The 22,148-nt window shown below is 54.9% G+C and overlaps 1 protein-coding gene across 2 annotated transcripts in view; it reads left to right on the top strand.

Moving 5' to 3' along the window:
- RAB11FIP2 (RAB11 family interacting protein 2) overlaps positions 1-22,148 on the top strand; it is a 70,050-nt gene that overhangs the window by 33,048 nt on the left and 14,854 nt on the right. The window contains exons 4-5 of one of the 2 annotated variants that reach the window (XM_083149939.1): positions 19,332-19,428; positions 20,577-20,688. In XM_083149939.1, coding sequence (XP_083006065.1) covers positions 19,332-19,428; positions 20,577-20,688 — 209 coding nt within the window. The remainder of the gene's footprint in view (positions 1-19,331; positions 19,429-20,576; positions 20,689-22,148) is intronic. The other variant, XM_083149938.1, reaches the window with a different exon arrangement.

Consider the following 22,148-nt stretch of genomic DNA (forward strand, 5'->3'; position numbering starts at 1 on the left):
ACATTCACCCTCCTCTTGTACACAGCACAGCAGAGGAGTCTCCATAGCAGTATCCCTGTGCCCCCCCCCCCCCTTCCCTGTATATAGGAGATGTGACATTCGCCCTCCTCTTGTACACCGCACAGCAGAGGAGTCTCCATAGCAGTATCCCTGTGCCCCCCCCCCCCCCCTTCCCTGTATATAGGAGATGTGGCATTCACCCTCCTCTTGTACAGCGCACAGCAGAGGAGTCTCCATAGCAGTATCCCTGTGCCCCCCCCCTTCCCTGTATATAGGAGATGTGACATTCACCCTCCTCTTGTACACCGCACAGCAGAGGAGTCTCCATAGCAGTATCACTGTGCCCCCCCCCCCCTTCCCTGTATATAGGAGATGTGACATTCGCCCTCCTCTTGTACACAGCGCAGCAGAGGAGTCTCCATAGCAGTATCCCTGTGCCCCCCCCCCCTTCCCTGTATATAGGAGATGTGACATTCACCCTCCTCTTGTACACCGCACAGCAGAGGAGTCTCCATAGCAGTATCCCTGTGCCCCCCCCCCTTCCCTGTATATAGGAGATGTGACATTCGCCCTCCTCTTGTACACCGCACAGCAGAGGAGTCTCCATAGCAGTATCACTGTGCCCCCCCCCCCCTTCCCTGTATATAGGAGATGTGACATTCGCCCTTCTCTTGTACAGCGCAGCTGAGGGGTCTCCATAGCAGTATCACTGTGCCCCCCCTCCCTCCCTGTATATAGGAGATGTGACATTCACCCTCCTCTTGTACACAGCGCAGCAGAGGAGTCTCCATAGCAGTATCACTGTGCCCCCCCCCTCCCTGTATATAGGAGATGTGACATTCACCCTCCTCTTGTACACCGCACAGCAGAGGAGTCTCCATAGCAGTATCACTGTGCCCCCCCCCCTTCCCTGTATATAGGAGATGTAACATTCGCCCTCCTCTTGTACACAGTGCAGCAGAGGAGTCTCCATAGCAGTATCCCTGTGCCCCCCCCCCTTCCCTGTATATAGGAGATGTGACATTCGCCCTCCTCTTGTACACAGCGCAGCAGAGGAGTCTCCATAGCAGTATCACTGTGCCCCCCCCCCCCCTTCCCTGTATATAGGAGATGTGACATTCGCCCTCCTCTTGTACACAGCGCAGCAGAGGAGTCTCCATAGCAGTATCACTGTGCCCCCCCCCCCCTTCCCTGTATATAGGAGATGTGACATTCGCCCTCCTCTTGTACACAGCGCAGCAGAGGAGTCTCCATAGCAGTATCACTGTGCCCCCCCCCCCTTCCCTGTATATAGGAGATGTGACATTCGCCCTCCTCTTGTACACAGCGCAGCAGAGGAGTCTCCATAGCAGTATCACTGTGCCCCCCCCCCCCCTTCCCTGTATATAGGAGATGTGACATTCGCCCTCCTTCTTGTACACAGCGCAGCAGAGGAGTCTCCATAGCAGTAACCACTGTGCCCCCCCCCCTTCCCTGTATATAGTAGATGTGACATTCGCCCTCCTCTTGTACACCGCACAGCAGAGGAGTCTCCATAGCAGTATCACTGTGCCGCCCCCCCCTTCCCTGTATATAGGAGATGTGACATTCGCCCTCCTCTTGTACACAGCGCAGCAGAGGAGTCTCCATAGCAGTATCACTGTGCCCCCCCCCCCCTTCCCTGTATATAGGAGATGTACATTCACCCTCCTCTTGTACACAGCGCAGCAGAGGAGTCTCCATAGCAGTATCACTGTGCCCCCCCCCCCCTTCCCTGTATATAGGAGATGTGGCATTCGCCCTCCTCTTGTACACAGCGCAGCAGAGGAGTCTCCATAGCAGTATCACTGTGCCCCCCCCCCCCTTCCCTGTATATAGGAGATGTGACATTCGCCCTCCTCTTGTACACAGCGCAGCAGAGGAGTCTCCATAGCAGTATCCCTGTGCCCCCCCCCTTCCCTGTATATAGGAGATGTGACATTCGCCCTCCTCTTGTACACAGCGCAGCAGAGGAGTCTCCATAGCAGTATCACTGTGCCCCCCCCCTTCCCTGTATATAGGAGATGTGACATTCGCCCTCCTCTTGTACACCACGCAGCAGAGGAGTCTCCATAGCAGTATCACTGTGCCCCCCCCCCTTCCCTGTATATAGGAGATGTGACATTCGCCCTCCTCTTGTACACCGCACAGCAGAGGAGTCTCCATAGCAGTATCCCTGTGCCCCCTCCCCCTTCCCTGTATATAGGAGATGTGACATTCGCCCTCCTCTTGTACACCGCACAGCAGAGGAGTCTCCATAGCAGTATCACTGTGCCCCCCTTCCCTGTATATAGGAGATGTGGCATTCACCCTCCTCTTGTACACCGCACAGCAGAGGAGTCTCCATAGCAGTATCACTGTGCCCCCCCCCCCCCTTCCCTGTATATAGGAGATGTGACATTCGCCCTCCTCTTGTACACCGCACAGCAGAGGAGTCTCCATAGCAGTATCACTGTGCCCCCCCCCCCCTTCCCTGTATATAGGAGATGTGACATTCGCCCTTCTCTTGTACAGCGCACAGCAGAGGGGTCTCCATAGCAGTATCCCTGTGCCCCCCCCCCCCTTCCCTGTATATAGGAGATGTGACATTCGCCCTCCTCTTGTACAGCGCACAGCAGAGGAGTCTCCATAGCAGTATCACTGTGCCCCCCCCCCCCCCCCTCCCTGTATATAGGAGATGTGACATTCACCCTCCTCTTGTACACCGCACAGCAGTGGAGTCTCCATAGCAGTATCACTGTGGCCCCCCCCCCCTTCCCGAGATGTGACATTCGCCCTCCTCTTGTACACCGCGCAGCAGAGGAGTCTCCATAGCAGTATCACTGTGCCCCCCCCCCCTTCACTGTATATAGGAGATGTGACATTCGCCCTCCTCTTGTACACCGCACAGCAGAGGAGTCTCCATAGCAGTATCACTGTGTCCCCCCTCCCCTTCCCTGTATATAGGAGATGTGACATTCACCCTCCTCTTGTACACCGCACAGCAGAGGAGTCTCCATAGCAGTATCACTGTGCCCCCCCCCCTTTCCCTGTATATAGGAGATGTGACATTCGCCCTCCTCTTGTACACAGTGCAGCAGAGGAGTCTCCATAGCAGTATCCCTGTGCCCCCCCCCCCCCCTTCCCTGTATATAGGAGATGTGACATTCGCCCTCCTCTTGTACACCGCACAGCAGAGGAGTCTCCATAGCAGTATCACTGTGTCCCCCCTCCCCTTCCTGTATATAGGAGATGTGACATTCACCCTCCTCTTGTACACTGCACAGCAGAGGAGTCTCCATAGCAGTATCACTGTGCCCCCCCCCCCCCCTTCCCTGTATATAGGAGATGTGACATTCGCCCTCCTCTTGTACACCGCACAGCAGAGGAGTCTCCATAGCAGTATCACTGTGTCCCCCCTCCCCTTCCCTGTATATAGGAGATGTGACATTCACCCTCCTCTTGTACACCGCACAGCAGAGGAGTCTCCATAGCAGTATCACTGTGCCCCCCCCCCTTTCCCTGTATATAGGAGATGTGACATTCGCCCTCCTCTTGTACACAGTGCAGCAGAGGAGTCTCCATAGCAGTATCACTGTGCCCCCCCCCCCCCTCCCTGTATATAGGAGATGTGACATTCACCCTCCTCTTGTACACCGCACAGCAGTGGAGTCTCCATAGCAGTATCACTGTGGCCCCCCCCCCCTTCCCTGTATATAGGAGATGTGACATTCGCCCTCCTCTTGTACACCGCGCAGCAGAGGAGTCTCCATAGCAGTATCACTGTGCCCCCCCCCCCTTCACTGTATATAGGAGATGTGACATTCGCCCTCCTCTTGTACACCGCACAGCAGAGGAGTCTCCATAGCAGTATCACTGTGTCCCCCCTCCCCTTCCCTGTATATAGGAGATGTGACATTCACCCTCCTCTTGTACACCGCACAGCAGAGGAGTCTCCATAGCAGTATCACTGTGCCCCCCCCCCTTTCCCTGTATATAGGAGATGTGACATTCGCCCTCCTCTTGTACACAGTGCAGCAGAGGAGTCTCCATAGCAGTATCCCTGTGCCCCCCCCCCCCCCTTCCCTGTATATAGGAGATGTGACATTCGCCCTCCTCTTGTACACCGCACAGCAGAGGAGTCTCCATAGCAGTATCACTGTGTCCCCCCTCCCCTTCCCTGTATATAGGAGATGTGACATTCACCCTCCTCTTGTACACTGCACAGCAGAGGAGTCTCCATAGCAGTATCACTGTGCCCCCCCCCCCCCCTTCCCTGTATATAGGAGATGTGACATTCGCCCTCCTCTTGTACACCGCACAGCAGAGGAGTCTCCATAGCAGTATCACTGTGTCCCCCCTCCCCTTCCCTGTATATAGGAGATGTGACATTCACCCTCCTCTTGTACACCGCACAGCAGAGGAGTCTCCATAGCAGTATCACTGTGCCCCCCCCCCTTTCCCTGTATATAGGAGATGTGACATTCGCCCTCCTCTTGTACACAGCGCAGCAGAGGAGTCTCCATAGCAGTATCACTGTGCCCCCCCCCCTTCCCTGTATATAGGAGATGTGACATTCGCCCTCCTCTTGTACACAGTGCAGCAGAGGAGTCTCCATAGCAGTATCACTGTGCCCCCCCCCCCCCTTCCCTGTATATAGGAGATGTGACATTCGCCCTCCTCTTGTACACCGCACAGCAGAGGAGTCTCCATAGCAGTATCACTGTGCCCCCCCCCCCCTTTCCCTGTATATAGGAGATGTGACATTCACCCTTCTCTTGTACAGCGCAGCAGAGGAGTCTCCATAGCAGTATCCCTGTGCCCCCCCCCCCTTCCCTGTATATAGGAGATGTGACATTCGCCCTTCTCTTGTACACCGCACAGCAGAGGAGTCTCCATAGCAGTATCACTGTGCCCCCCCCCTTCCCTGTATATAGGAGATGTGACATTCACCCTCCTCTTGTACACCGCACAGCAGAGGAGTCTCCATAGCAGTATCACTGTGCCTCCCCCCCCCCTTCCCTGTATATAGGAGATGTGACATTCGCCCTCCTCTTGTACACCACGCAGCAGAGGAGTCTCCATAGCAGTATCCCTGTGCCCCCCCCCCTCCCTGTATATAGCTGATGTGACATTCGCCATCCTCTTGTACACAGCACAGCAGAGGAGTCTCCATAGCAGTATCCCTGTGCCCCCCTCCCCCTTCCCTGTATATAGGAGATGTGACATTCGCCCTCCTCTTGTACACCGCGCAGCAGAGGAGTCTCCATAGCAGTATCCCTGTGCCCCCCCCCCTTCCCTGTATATAGGAGATGTGACATTCGCCCTCCTCTTGTACACCGCGCAGCAGAGGAGTCTCCATAGCAGTATCACTGTGCCCCCCCCCTTCCCTGTATATAGGAGATGTGAAATTCGCCCTCCTCTTGTACACCGCACAGCAGAGGAGTCTCCATAGCAGTATCACTGTGCCCCCCCCCCTTCCCTGTATATAGGAGATGTGACATTCGCCCTTCTCTTGTACAGCGCAGCTGAGGAGTCTCCATAGCAGTATCACTGTGCCCCCCCCCCTTCCCTGTATATAGGAGATGTGACATTCGCCCTCCTCTTGTACACAGCGCAGCAGAGGAGTCTCCATAGCAGTATCCTTGTGCCCCCCCCCCTTCCCTGTATATAGGAGATGTGACATTCACCCTCCTCTTGTACAGCGCACAGCAGAGGAGTCTCCATAGCAGTATCACTGTGCCCCCCCCCTCCCTGTATATAGGAGATGTGACATTCACCCTTCTCTTGTACAGCGCAGCAGAGGAGTCTCCATAGCAGTATCCTTGTGCCCCCCCCCCCTTCCCTGTATATAGGAGATGTGACATTCACCCTCCTCTTGTACACCACACAGCAGTGGAGTCTCCATAGCAGTATCACTGTGCCCCCCCCCCCCCCCCCCTTCCCTGTATATAGGAGATGTGACATTCGCCCTCCTCTTGTACACAGCACAGCAGAGGGATCTCCATAGCAGTATCCCTGTGCCCCCCCCCCCCTCCCTGTATATAGGAGATGTAACATTCGCCCTCCTCTTGTACACAGCGCAGCAGAGGAGTCTCCATAGCAGTATCACTGTGCCCCCCCCCCCCTTCCCTGTATATAGGAGATGTGACATTCACCCTCCTCTTGTACACCGCACAGCAGAGGAGTCTCCATAGCAGTATCACTGTGCCCCCCCCCCCTTCCCTGTATATAGGAGATGTGACATTCGCCCTCCTCTTGTACACAGCGCAGCAGAGGAGTCTCCATAGCAGTATCACTGTGCCCCCCCCCCCCTCCCTGTATATAGGAGATGTGACATTCACCCTCCTCTTGTACACCGCACAGCAGAGGAGTCTCCATAGCAGTATCACTGTGCCCCCCCCCCCCCCTTCCCTGTATATAGGAGATGTGACATTCACCCTCCTCTTGTACACCGCACAGCAGAGGAGTCTCCATAGCAGTATCACTGTGCCCCCCCCCCCCTCCCTGTATATAGGAGATGTGACATTCACCCTCCTCTTGTACACCGCACAGCAGAGGAGTCTCCATAGCAGTATCACTGTGCCCCCCCCCCCCTTCCCTGTATATAGGAGATGTGACATTCACCCTCCTCTTGTACACAGCGCAGCAGAGGAGTCTCCATAGCAGTATCACTGTCGTCCCCCCCCCCTGTATATAGGAGACAGGACCCCCTCGCCCCTCCATCCAGCCACTATAATGCGGGGAGACAAGCTGCTCACTAATCAGCTGATGTGAAAATTTCTCAATTTGCAGCTGGCGACAGGTGTGAACGCAGAAAGTGCCTTTAATTTGAATGTGTCGTCAGAACGGCGGCTGAGGACCCGGAAAAGTTATTAGCAAGGTCGTCGGGGACAGGGATGGGTAATTAGACAGACCCTGGGAGATGGAGCTTAGGTAATTACGGAAGTCCATAGCGCAGTACACAGCAATATCAGGCCAGCCAGCGTTCCTACCAGTGCGCAGTTACTGGGGGGGGGGGGCGGTATGCGGCGGAGGCACACTAGGAACATGCACGCCACCACCGCATCTGTGCCAGCACACTGATAACACAACATACTCGGAGGCACACCAGGGACATGCACACCACCACCGCACCTGTGCCAGCACACTGACAACACAACATACTCAGAGGCACACTAGGGACATGCACACCACCACCGCACCTGTGCCAGCACACTGATAACACAACATACTCGGAGGCACACCAGGGACATGCACACCACCACCGCACCTGTGCCAGCACACTGACAACACAACATACTCAGAGGCACACTAGGGACATGCACACCACCACCGCACCTGTGCCAGCACAATGATAACACAGCCTACACGGAGGCACACTAGGAACATGCACGCCACAACCGCACCTGTGCCAGCACACTGATAACACAACATACTCGGAGGCACACCAGGGACATGCACACCACCACCGCACCTGTGCCAGCACACTGACAACACAACATACTCGGAGGCACACCAGGGACATGCACGCCACCACCGCACCTGTGCCAGCACACTGACAACACAACCTACACGGAGGCACACTAGGAACATGCACGCCACCACCGCACCTGTGCCAGCACACTGATAACACAACATACGCGGAGGCACACCAGGGACATGCACACCACCACCGCAATTGTGCCAGCACACTGATAACACAACATACTCGGAGGCACACTAGGAACATGCACGCCACCACCGCACCTGTGCCAGCACATTGTTAACACAACATACACGGAGGCACACTAGAAACATACACACCACCACCGCACCTGTGCCAGCACACTGATAACACAACATACTCGGAGGCACACCAGGGACATGCACACCAACACCGCACCTGTGCCAGCACAATGATAACACAACATACTCGGAGGCACACTAGGAACATGCACGTCACCACTGCACCTGTGCCAGCACACTGATAACACAACATACACGGAGGCACACCAGGGACATGCACACCACCACCGCACCTGTGCCAGCACACTGATAACACAACATACGCGGAGGCACACCAGGAACATGCACACCACCACCGCACCTGTGCCAGCACACTGATAACACAACATACGCGGAGGCACACCAGGAACATGCACACCACCACCGCACCTGTGCCAGCACACTGATAACACAACATACTCGGAGGCACACCAGGGACATGCACACCACCACCGCACCTGTGCCAGCACACTGATAACACAACATACTCGGAGGCACACCAGGGACATGCACACCACCACCGCACCTGTGCCAGCACACTGATAACACAACATACTCGGAGGCACACCAGGGACATGCACACCACCACCGCACCTGTGCCAGCACAATGATAACACAACCTACACGGAGGCACACTAGGAACATGCACGCCACAACCGCACCTGTGCCAGCACACTGATAACACAACATACGCGGAGGCACACTAGGAACATGCACGCCACCACCGCACCTGTGCCAGCACACTGATAACACAACATACACGGAGGCACACCAGGGACATGCACACCACCACCGCACCTGTGCCAGCACACTGATAACACAACATACACAGAGGCACACTAGGAACATGCACACCACCACTGCACCTGTGCCAGCACACTGATAACACAACATACTCGGAGGCACACCAGGAACATGCACGCCACCACTGCACCTGTGCCAGCACACTGATAACACAACATACTCGGAGGCACACCAGGGACATGCACACCACCACCGCACCTGTGCCAGCACACTGATAACACAACATACTCGGAGGCACACCAGGGACATGCACACCACCACCGCACCTGTGCCAGCACACTGATAACACAACATACTCGGAGGCACACCAGGGACATGCACACCAACACCGCACCTGTGCCAGCACAATGATAACACAACATACTCGGAGGCACACCAGGGACATGCACACCAACACCGCACCTGTGCCAGCACAATGATAACACAACATACTCGGAGGCACACTAGGAACATGCACGCCACCACTGCACCTGTGCCAGCACACTGATAACACAACATACACGGAGGCACACCAGGGACATGCACACCACCACCGCACCTGTGCCAGCACACTGATAACACAACATACGCGGAGGCACACCAGGAACATGCACACCACCACCGCACCTGTGCCAGCACACTGATAACACAACATACGCGGAGGCACACCAGGAACATGCACACCACCACCGCACCTGTGCCAGCACACTGATAACACAACATACTCGGAGGCACACCAGGGACATGCACACCACCACCGCACCTGTGCCAGCACACTGATAACACAACATACTCGGAGGCACACCAGGGACATGCACACCACCACCGCACCTGTGCCAGCACACTGATAACACAACATACTCGGAGGCACACCAGGGACATGCACACCACCACCGCACCTGTGCCAGCACAATGATAACACAACCTACACGGAGGCACACTAGGAACATGCACGCCACAACCGCACCTGTGCCAGCACACTGATAACACAACATACGCGGAGGCACACTAGGAACATGCACGCCACCACCGCACCTGTGCCAGCACACTGATAACACAACATACACGGAGGCACACCAGGGACATGCACACCACCACCGCACCTGTGCCAGCACACTGATAACACAACATACGCAGAGGCACACCAGGAACATGCACACCACCACGCACCTGTGCCAGCACACTGATAACACAACATACACAGAGGCACACTGGGAACATGCACACCACCACTGCACCTGTGCCAGCACACTGATAACACAACATACTCGGAGGCACACCAGGAACATGCACGCCACCACTGCACCTGTGCCAGCACACTGATAACACAACATACTCGGAGGCACACCAGGGACATGCACACCACCACCGCACCTGTGCCAGCACACTGATAACACAACATACTCGGAGGCACACCAGGGACATGCACACCACCACCGCACCTGTGCCAGCACACTGATAACACAACATACTCGGAGGCACACCAGGGACATGCACACCACCACCGCACCTGTGCCAGCACACTGATAACACAACATACACAGAGGCACACTAGGAACATGCACACCACCACCGCACCTGTGCCAGCACACTGATAACACAACATACGCGGAGGCACACTAGGAACATGCACACCACCACCGCACCTGTGCCAGCACACTGATAACACAACATACGCGGAGGCACACCAGGAACATGCACACCACCACCGCACCTGTACCAGCACACTGATAACACAACATACTCGGAGGCACACCAGGGACATGCACGCCACCACCGCACCTGTGCCAGCACACTGATAACACAACATATACGCGGAGGCACACCAGGGACATGCACACCACCACCGCACCTGTGCCAGCACACTGATAACACAACATACGCGGAGGCACACTAGGAACATGCACACCACTACCGCACCTGTGCCAGCACACTGATAACACAACATACTCGGTGGCACACCAGGAACATGCACACCACCACCGCACCTGTACCAGCACACTGATAACACAACATACGCGGAGGCACACTAGGAACATGCGCACCACCACCGCACCTGTGCCAGCACACTGATAACATAACATACGCGGAGGCACACCAGGAACATGCACACCACCACCGCACCTGTGCCAGCACACTGATAACACAACATACGCGGAGGCACACTAGGAACATGCGCACCACCACCGCACCTGTGCCAGCACACTGATAACATAACATACGCGGAGGCACACTAGGATCATGCGCACCACCACCGCACCTGTGCCAGCACAATGATAACACAACATACACGGAGGCACACTAGGAACATGCACACCGCAACCGCACCTGTGCCAGCACAGTGATAACACAACATACGCAGAGGCACACTAGGAACATGCACACCGCAACCGCACCTGTGCCAGCACACTGATAACACAACATACGCGGAGGCACACTAGGAACATGCACACCACCACTGCACCTGTGCCAGCACACTGATAACACAACATATGCCGAGGCACACTAGGATCATGCACGCCACCACCGCACCTGTGCCAGCACACTGATAACACAACATACGCGGAGGCACACTAGGAACATGCGCACCACCACCGCACCTGTGCCAGCACACTGATAACATAACATACGCGGAGGCACACTAGGATCATGCACACCACCACCGCACCTGTGCCAGCACAATGATAACACAACATACACGGAGGCACACTAGGAACATGCACACCGCAACCGCACCTGTGCCAGCACAGTGATAACACAACATACGCGGAGGCACACTAGGAACATGCACACCGCAACCGCACCTGTGCCAGCACACTGATAACACAACATACGCGGAGGCACACTAGGAACATGCACACCACCACTGCACCTGTGCCAGCACACTGATAACATAACATATGCCGAGGCACACTAGGATCATGCACGCCACCACCGCACCTGTGCCAGCACACTGATAACACAACATATTTGGAGGCACACCAGGAACATGCACACCAACACCGCACCTGTGCCAGCACACTGATAACACAACATACACAGAGGCACACCAGGAACATGCACACCACTACCGCACCTGTGCCAGCACACTGATAACACAACATACGCGGAGGCACACTAGGAACATGCACACCACCACCGCACCTGTGCCAGCACACTGATAACACAACATACATGGAGGCACACCAGGGACATGCACACCACCACCGCACCTGTGCCAGCACACTGATAACACAACATACTCGGAGGCACACCAGGGACATGCACACCACCACCGCACCTGTGCCAGCACACTGATAACACAACATACACAGAGGCACACTAGGAACATGCATACCACCACCGCACCTGTGCCAGCACACTGATAACACAACATACACAGAGGCACACTAGGAACATGCATACCACCCACGCACCTGTGCCAGCACACTGATAACATAACATACACGGAGGCACATCAGGAACATGCACACCACCACCGCACCTGTGCCAGCACACTGATAACATAACATATGCGCAGGCACACTAGGAACATGCACACCACCACCGCACCTGTGCCAGCACACTGATAACATAACATATGCGGAGGCACACTAGGATCATGCACACCACCACCGCACCTGTGCCAGCACACTGATAACACAACATATTTGGAGGCACACCAGGAACATGCACACCACCCCTGCACCTGTGCCAGCACAATGATAACACAACATACTCGGAGGCACACCAGGAACATGCACACCACCACTGCACCTGTGCCAGCACACTGATAACACAACATACTCTGAGGCACACCAGGAACATGCACACCACCACCGCACCTGTGCCAGCACACTGATAACATAACATATGCCGAGGCACACTAGGATCATGCACGCCACCACCGCACCTGTGCCAGCACACTGATAACACAACATATTTGGAGGCACACCAGGAACATGCACACCAACACCGCACCTGTGCCAGCACAGTGATAACACAACATACGCGGAGGCACACTAGGAACATGCACACCACCACCGCACCTGTCCCAGCACAGTGATAACACAACATACACAGAGGCACACCAGGAACATGCACGCCACAACCGCACCTGTGCCAGCACACTGATAACACAACATACGCGGAGGCACACTAGGAACATGCACACCACCACCGCACCTGTGCCAGCACACTGATAACACAACATACACGGAGGCACACTAGGAACATGCACACCACCACCGCACCTGTGCCAGCACACTGATAACACAACATACACAGAGGCACACCAGGAACATGCATACCACCCACGCACCTGTGCCAGCACACTGATAACATAACATACGCGGAGGCACACCAGGAACATGCACACCACCACCGCACCTGTGCCAGCACACTGATAACATAACATATGCGGAGGCACACTAGGAACATGCACACCACCACCGCACCTGTGCCAGCACAATGATAACACAACATACGCGGAGGCACACCAGGAACATGCACACCACCACCGCACCTGTGCCACCACACTGATAACACAACATACGCGGAGGCACACCAGGAACATGCACACCACCACCGCACCTGTGCCAGCACAGTGATAACACAACATACGCGGAGGCACACTAGGAACATGCACACCACCACTGCACCTGTGCCAGCACACTGATAACACAACATACTCGGAGGCACACTAGGAACATGCACACCACCACTGCACCTGTGCCAGCACACTGATAACACAACATACTCGGAGGCACACTAGGAACATGCACACCATCACTACACCTGTGCCAGCACACTGATAACACAACATACTAGGAGGCACACCAGGGACATGCACACCACCACCGCACCTGTGCCAGCACACTGATAACACAACATACTCGGAGGCACACTAGGAACATGCACGCCACCACTGCACCTGTGCCAGCACACTGATAACACAACATACGCGGAGGCACACCAGGAACATGCACACCACCACCACACCTGTGCCAGCACAGTGATAACACAACATACGCGGAGGCACACTAGGAACATGCACACCACCACTACACCTGTGCCAGCACACTGATAACACAACATACGCGGAGGCACACCAGGAACATGCACACCACCACCACACCTGTGCCAGCACACTGATAACACAACATACGCGGAGGCACACTAGGAACATGCACACCACCACTGCACCTGTGCCAGCACAGTGATAACACAACATACACGGAGGCACACTAGGAACATGCACACCACCACCGCACCTGTGCCAGCACACTGATAACACAACATACTCGGAGGCACACCAGGGACATGCACACCACCACCGCACCTGTGCCAGCACACTGATAACACAACATACGCGGAGGCACACTAGGAACATGCACACCACCACCGCACCTGTGCCAGCACACTGATAACACAACATACACAGAGGCACACTAGGAACATGCACACCACCACTGCACCTGTGCCAGCACACTGATAACATAAAATACTCGGAGGCACACCAGGAACATGCACACCAACACCGCACCTGTGCCAGCACAATGATAACACAACATACTCGGAGGCACACCAGGAACATGCACGCCACCACCGCACCTGTGCCAGCACACTGATAACACAACATACACGGAGGCACACCAGGAACATGAAAAACCACCACCGCACCTGTGCCAGCACACTGATAACACAACATACACGGAGGCACACCAGGGACATGCACACCACCACAGCACCTGTGCCAGCACACTGATAACACAACATACGCGGAGGCACACCAGGAACATGCACACCACCACGCACCTGTGCCAGCACAGTGATAACACAACATACGCGGAGGCACACTAGGAACATGCACACCACCACGCACCTGTGCCAGCACACTGATAACACAACATACGCGGAGGCACACTAGGAACATGCACGCCACCACCGCACCTGTGCCAGCACACTGATAACACAACATACTCGGAGGCACACCAGGGACAAGCACACCACCACCGCACCTGTGCCAGCACAACGATAACACAACATACGCGGAGGCACACTAGGAACATGCACACCAACACTGCACCTGTGCCAGCACACTGATAACACAACATATGCGGAGGCACACTAGGAACATGCACACCACCACTGCACCTGTACCAGCACACTGATAACACAACATACACGGAGGCACACCAGGGACATGCACACCACCACCGCACCTGTGCCAGCACACTGATAACACAACATACGCGGAGGCACACTAGGAACATGCACACCACCACCGCACCTGTGCCAGCACACTGATAACACAACATACACGGAGGCACACCAGGAACATGAAAAACCACCACCGCACCTGTGCCAGCACACTGATAACACAACATACACGGAGGCACACCAGGGACATGCACACCAACACCGCACCTGTGCCAGCACACTGATAACACAACGTACGCGGAGGCACACCAGGAACATGCACACCACCACCGCACCTGTGCCAGCACACTGATAACACAACATACACGGAGGCACACCAGGAACATGAAAAACCACCACCGCACCTGTGCCAGCACACTGATAACATAACATACACGGAGGCACACCAGGGACATGCACACCACCACAGCACCTGTGCCAGCACACTGATAACACAACATACGCGGAGGCACACCAGGAACATGCACACCACCACCGCACCTGTGCCAGCACAGTGATAACACAACATACGCGGAGGCACACTAGGAACATGCACACCACCACGCACCTGTGCCAGCACACTGATAACACAACATACGCGGAGGCACACTAGGAACATGCACGCCACCACCGCACCTGTGCCAGCACACTGATAACACAACATACTCGGAGGCACACCAGGGACAAGCACACCACCACCGCACCTGTGCCAGCACAACGATAACACAACATACGCGGAGGCACACTAGGAACATGCACGCCACCACCGCACCTGTGCCAGCACACTGATAACACAACATACTCGGAGGCACACCAGGGACAAGCACACCACCACCGCACCTGTGCCAGCACAACGATAACACAACATACGCGGAGGCACACTAGGAACATGCACACCAACACTGCACCTGTGCCAGCACACTGATAACACAACATATGCGGAGGCACACTAGGAACATGCACACCACCACTGCACCTGTACCAGCACACTGATAACACAACATACACGGAGGCACACCAGGGACATGCACACCACCACCGCACCTGTGCCAGCACACTGATAACACAACATACGCGGAGGCACACTAGGAACATGCACACCACCACTGCACCTGTGCCAGCACACTGATAACACAACATACGCAGAGGCACACTAGGAACATGCACACCAACACCGCACCTGTGCCAGCACACTGATAACACAACGTACGCGGAGGCACACCAGGAACATGCACACCACCACCGCACCTGTCCCAGCACAGTGATAACACAACATACACAGAGGCACACTAGGAACATGCACACCACCACCGCACCTGTGCCAGCACACTGATAACACAACATACACGGAGGCACACCAGGAACATGCACACCACCACCGCACCTGTGCCAGCACAATGATAACACAACATACGCAGAGGCACACTAGGAACATGCACACCACCACCGCACCTGTGCCAGCACACTGATAACATAACATACGCGGAGGCACACTAGGAACATGCACACCAACACCGCACCTGTGCCAGCACACTGATAACACAACATACGCGGAGGCACACCAGGGACATGCACACCACCACCGCACCTGTGCCAGCACACTGATAACACAACATACGCGGAGGCACACCAGGGACATGCACACCACCACCGCACCTGTGCCAGCACACTGATAACACAACATACGCGGAGGCACACCAGGGACATGCACACCACCACCGCACCTGTGCCAGCACACTGATAACACAACATACTCGGAGGCACACTAGGAACATGCACACCACCACCGCACCTGTGCCAGCACACTGATAACACAACCTACACGGAGGCCCACTAGGAACATGCACACCACCACCGCACCTGTACCAGCACACTGATAACACAACATACTCGGAGGCACACTAGGAACATGCACACCACCACGCACCTGTGCCAGCACACTGATAACACAACATACACAGAGGCACACTAGGGACATGCACACCACCACCGCACCTGTGCCAGCACCCTGATAACACAACATACACGGAGGCACACCAGGGACATGCACACCACCACCGCACCTGTGCCAGCACACTGATAACACAACATACGCGGAGGCACACTAGGAACATGCACACCACCACCGCACCTGTGCCAGCACCCTGATAACACAACATACACGGAGGCACACCAGGGACATGCACACCAACACCGCACCTGTGCCAGCACACTGATAACACAACATACACCGAGGCACACCAGGGACATGCACACCACCACCGCACCTGTGCCAGCACACTGATAACACAACATATGCGGAGGCACACTAGGAACATGCACACCACCACCGCACCTGTACCAGCACACTGATAACACAACATACTCGGAGGCACACTAGGAACATGCACACCACCACGCACCTGTGCCAGCACACTGATAACACAACATACACAGAGGCACACTAGGAACATGCACACCACCACCACACCTGTGCCAGCACCCTGATAACACAACATACACGGAGGCACACCAGGGACATGCACACCACCACCGCACCTGTGCCAGCACACTGATAACACAACACACGCGGAGGCACACTAGGAACATGCACACCACCACCGCACCTGTGCCAGCACCCTGATAACACAACATACACGGAGGCACACCAGGGACATGCACACCAACACCGCACCTGTGCCAGAACCCTGATAACACAACATACACGGAGGCACACTAGGAACATGCACACCACCACTGCACCTGTGCCAGCACACTGATAACACAACATACACGGAGGCACACCAGGGACATGCACACCACCACCGCACCTGTGCCAGCACAGTGATAACACAACATACGCGGAGGCACACTAGGAACATGCACACCACCACTGCACCTGTGCCAGCACAACGATAACACAACATACGCGTGTCGGTAGCAGGGTTTGTCACGCGTGTCGGTAGCAGGGTTTGTCACGCGTGTCGGTAGCAGGGTTTGTCACGCGTGTCGGTAGCAGGGTTTGTCACGCGTGTCGGTAGCAGGGTTTGTCACGCGTGTCGGTAGCAGGGTTTGTCACGCGTGTCGGTAGCAGGGTTTGTCACGCGTGTCGGTAGCAGGGGATGTTACACGTGCCGTTAGCAGGGGTTGTCACGTGTGGTTTTAGCAGGGGTTGTCACGTGTGTTGTTAGCAGGGGTTGTCACGTGTGTCCGTAGCAGCAGTTGTCACGTGTGTTGTTAGCAGGGGTTGTCATGCTTGTCGGTAGCAGCTGTTGTCATGTGTATTGTTAGCAGGGGTTGTCACGCGTGTCGGTAGCAGGGGTTGTCACGCGTGTCGGTAGCAGCGGTTGTCACGCGTGTCGGTAGCAGGGGTTGTCACGCGTGTCGGTAGCAGGGGTTGTCACGCGTGTCGGTAGCAGGGGTTGTCACGCGTGTCGGTAGCAGGGGTTGTCACGCGTGTCGGTAGCAGGGGTTGTCACGCGTGTCGGTAGCAGGGGTTGTCACGCGTGTCGGTAGCAGGGGTTGTCACGCGTGTCGGTAGCAGCGGTTGTCACGCGTGTCGGTAGCAGTGATATAGCTGTATACAGTATATATCCAGCAATGCACCTCGTTAGCACCGGTTTCCGACACGTTAGCATCGGTTTCCGACACGTTAGCATCGGTTACCGACACGTTAGCACCGGTTTCCGACACGTTAGCACCGGTTTCCGACACCTTAGCACCGGTTTCCGACACGGTAGCACCGGTTTCTGTCACGTTAGCACCGGTTACTGACACGTTAGCACCGGTTACTGACACGTTAGCATAGAATAGTGAATAGGGCAAATTCACTAATCTGACGTATTCATCTGACCCGTATTTTCCGACGTCGTAGCCGGTCATATCCAATCGTAGTTTAGTAAATTTGCCCCAATGTATCACTTGGTTCATGCAGTAATGGTGATTCTCTTTGTAAGCCAGCAGATTGCGCACAGGCAATGAGACCTGTCCTGGCTTCTACCAGCCCATGCCAGTGTGAACACTGATCAGCTTTCCTCACTCTTCATCCATCACCCCAGGATCCCTTATCCGGCTTTTACAGAAGCGGAAATCGCTCTTAGGCCCCTTTCACACGCTCCGGCTCCTGCTGGGCAGCGAAACCCAGCACGGCCCAGAAGCCGTGCCGCACACAGAAGTTACTAATGGACATGATTGTGTCCATTCACACAGGACGGCCATGGCCCAGCCGCCGGTTGCAGCCGGCTCTCGCCATTGGAAGGGACGTCTGCCGGGCAGGAGCCGGAGGGTGTGAAAGGGGCCTCACCAAGCCATTTACATGCACACTCCCGGGGATTTCCTCTCATAGAACAGAGACCCCTCCACTCTCCGCACACCCAGAGATATTATACAGGGGAGGAATCAGAACAATGAGATATAGCACAAATATATATATATAAACGTCACCCCTGGTAATGTCCCAGGCTGGGCACTGCTGAGTAGCAGATGTTGGCACATTTCAGATGCCAGTGTATATTAGATCATACCAGCCCTGGGACTCCGAGATATACATACAGTGTCATTTGTACTCTCCGTGTCACACGCGATTCGCCGGATTGTGAAATGCGTTTTGTGCATTTATCTTTCAGCTCTCACATGAAGCTTTCCTCATCTGATGGTCCAGTCACCGCACAACTACGCCACAGCCGAGGGCAGGACCTTTACCCACTGATCCACGGACACGCGGTGAGAGATGTCTGCTTATATCATACAGGATTATACAGGTCCCACTAGCCAGAGACATGGAACATCACACGCAGGAGAGAATGCAGGGCTCAGCCTCACACTAGGGACAGGACCTTTACCCACTGCTCCACGGACACGCGGTGATAGATGTCTGCTTATATCATACAGGATTATACAGGTCCCACTAGCCAGAGACATGAAACATCACACGCAGGAGGGAATGCAGGGCTGATCCTCACATTAGGGGCAGGACCTTTACCCACTGCTCCAGGGACACGCGGTGATAGATGTCTGCTTATATCATACAGGATTATACAGGTCCCACTAGGCAGAGACATGGAACATCACATGCAGGAGGGAATGCAGGGCTCAGCCTCACACTAGGGACAGGACCTTTACCCACTGCTCCACGTACACGCGGTGAGAGATGTCTGCTTATATCATACAGGATTATACAGGTCCCACTAGGCAGAGACATGGAACATCACATGCAGGAGGGAATGCAGGGCTCAGCCTCACACTAGGGACAGGACCTTTACCCACTGCTCCACGGACACGCGGTGATAGATGTCTGCTTATATCATACAGGATTATACAGGTCCCACAAGGCAGAGACATGGAACATCACATGCAGGAGGGAATGCAGGGCTGTGCCTCACACTAGGGGCAGGACCTTTACCCACTGCTCCACGGACACGTGGTGAGAGATGTCTGCTTATACCATACAGGATTATACAGGTCCCACAAGGCAGAGACATGGAACATCACACGCAGGAGGGAATGCAGGGCTCAGCCTCACACTAGGGGCAGGACCTTTACCCACTGCTCCACGTACACGCGGTGAGAGATGTCTGCTTATATCATACAGGATTATACAGGTCCCACTAGTCAGAGACATGGAACCTCAAATGCAGGAGAGAATGCAGGGCTCAGCCTCACACTAGGGACAGGACCTTTACCCACTGCTCCACGTACACGCGGTGAGAGATGTATGCTTATATCATACAGGATTATACAGGTCCCACTAGCCAGAGACATGGAACATCACACGCAGGAGAGAATGCAGGGATCAGCCTCACACTAGGGGCAGGACCTTTACCCACTGCTCCCTGGACACGTGGTGAGAGATGTCTGCTTATATCGTACAGGATTATACAGGTCCCACTACGCAGATACATGGAACATCACACGGAGGAGAGAATGCAGGGCTGATCCTCACACTAGTGGCAGGACCTTTACCCACTGCTCCACGGACACGCGGTGAGAGATGTCTGCTTATATCATACAGTATTATACAGGTCCCACTACGCAGATACATGGAACATCACACAGAGGAGAGAATGCAGGGCTGATCCTCACACTAGGGGCAGGACCTTTACCCACTGCTCCACGGACACGTGGTGAGAGATGTGTGATTATATCATACAGGATTATACAGGTCCCACTAGGCAGATACATGGAACATCACACAGAGGAGAGAATGCAGGGCTGATCCTCACACTAGGGGCAGGACCTTTACCCACTGCTCCATGGACACGTGGTGAGAGATGTGTGATTATATCATACAGGATTATACAGGTCCCACTAGGCAGAGACATGGAACATCACATGCAGGAGAGAATGCAGGGCTGAGCCTCACACTAGGGGCAGGACCTTTACCCACTGCTCCATCACACGCAGGGCTGATCCTCACACTAGGGGCAGGACCTATACTTACTGCTGCATCACACGCAGGGCTGATCCTCACACTAGGGGCAGGACCTATACCCACTGCTCCATCACACGCAGGGCTGATCCTCACACTAGGGGCAGGACCTTTACCCACTGATCCACGGACATGTGGTGAGAGATGTCTGCTTAAACAGGATACAGGTCCCACTAGGCAGAGACCTGAAGCATCACAAGCAGGAGAGAATGCAGGGCAGATCCTAACACTAGGGGCAGGACCTTTACCCACTGTTCCACGGACACGCGGTGAGAGATGTCTGTTTACAGCATACAGGATTATTCAGGTCTCACTAGGCAGATACATGGAACATCACATGCAGGAGGGAATGCAGGGCTGATCCTCACACTAGGAGCAGGACCTTTACCCACTGCTCCACGGACACGCGGTGAGAGATGTGTAATTATATCATACAGGATTATACAGGTCCCACTAGGCAGAGACATGGAACATCACACGCAGGAGAGAATGCAGGGCTCAGCCTCACACTAGGGGCAGGACCTTTACCCACTGCTCCATCACACGCAGGGCTGATCCTCACACTAGGGGCAGGACCTTTACCCACTGCTCCACAGACACGCGGGGAGAGATGTGTGATTATATCATACATCATTATACAGGTCCCACTAGGCAGAGACATGGAACATCACACGCAGGAGGGAATGCAGGGCTGATCCTCACACTAGGGGCAGGACCTTTACCCACTGATCCACGGACACGCGGTGAGAGATGTCTGCTTATATCATACAGGATTATACAGGTCCCACTAGGCAGAGACATGGAACATCACACGCAGGAGGGAATGCAGGGCTGATCCTCACACTAGGGGCAGGACCTTTACCCACTGCTCCACGGACACGTGGTGAGAGATGTCTGCTTATATCATACAGTAATATACAAGTCCCACTAGGCAGAGACATGGAACATCACACACAGGAGGGAATGCAGGGCTGATCCTCACACTGTGGGCAGGACCTTTACCCACTGCTCCATC

This window comes from Crinia signifera, chromosome 6 (assembly GCF_055691185.1).
Source record: "Crinia signifera chromosome 6, ASM5569118v1, whole genome shotgun sequence".
Classification (NCBI taxonomy): domain Eukaryota; kingdom Metazoa; phylum Chordata; class Amphibia; order Anura; family Myobatrachidae; genus Crinia; species Crinia signifera.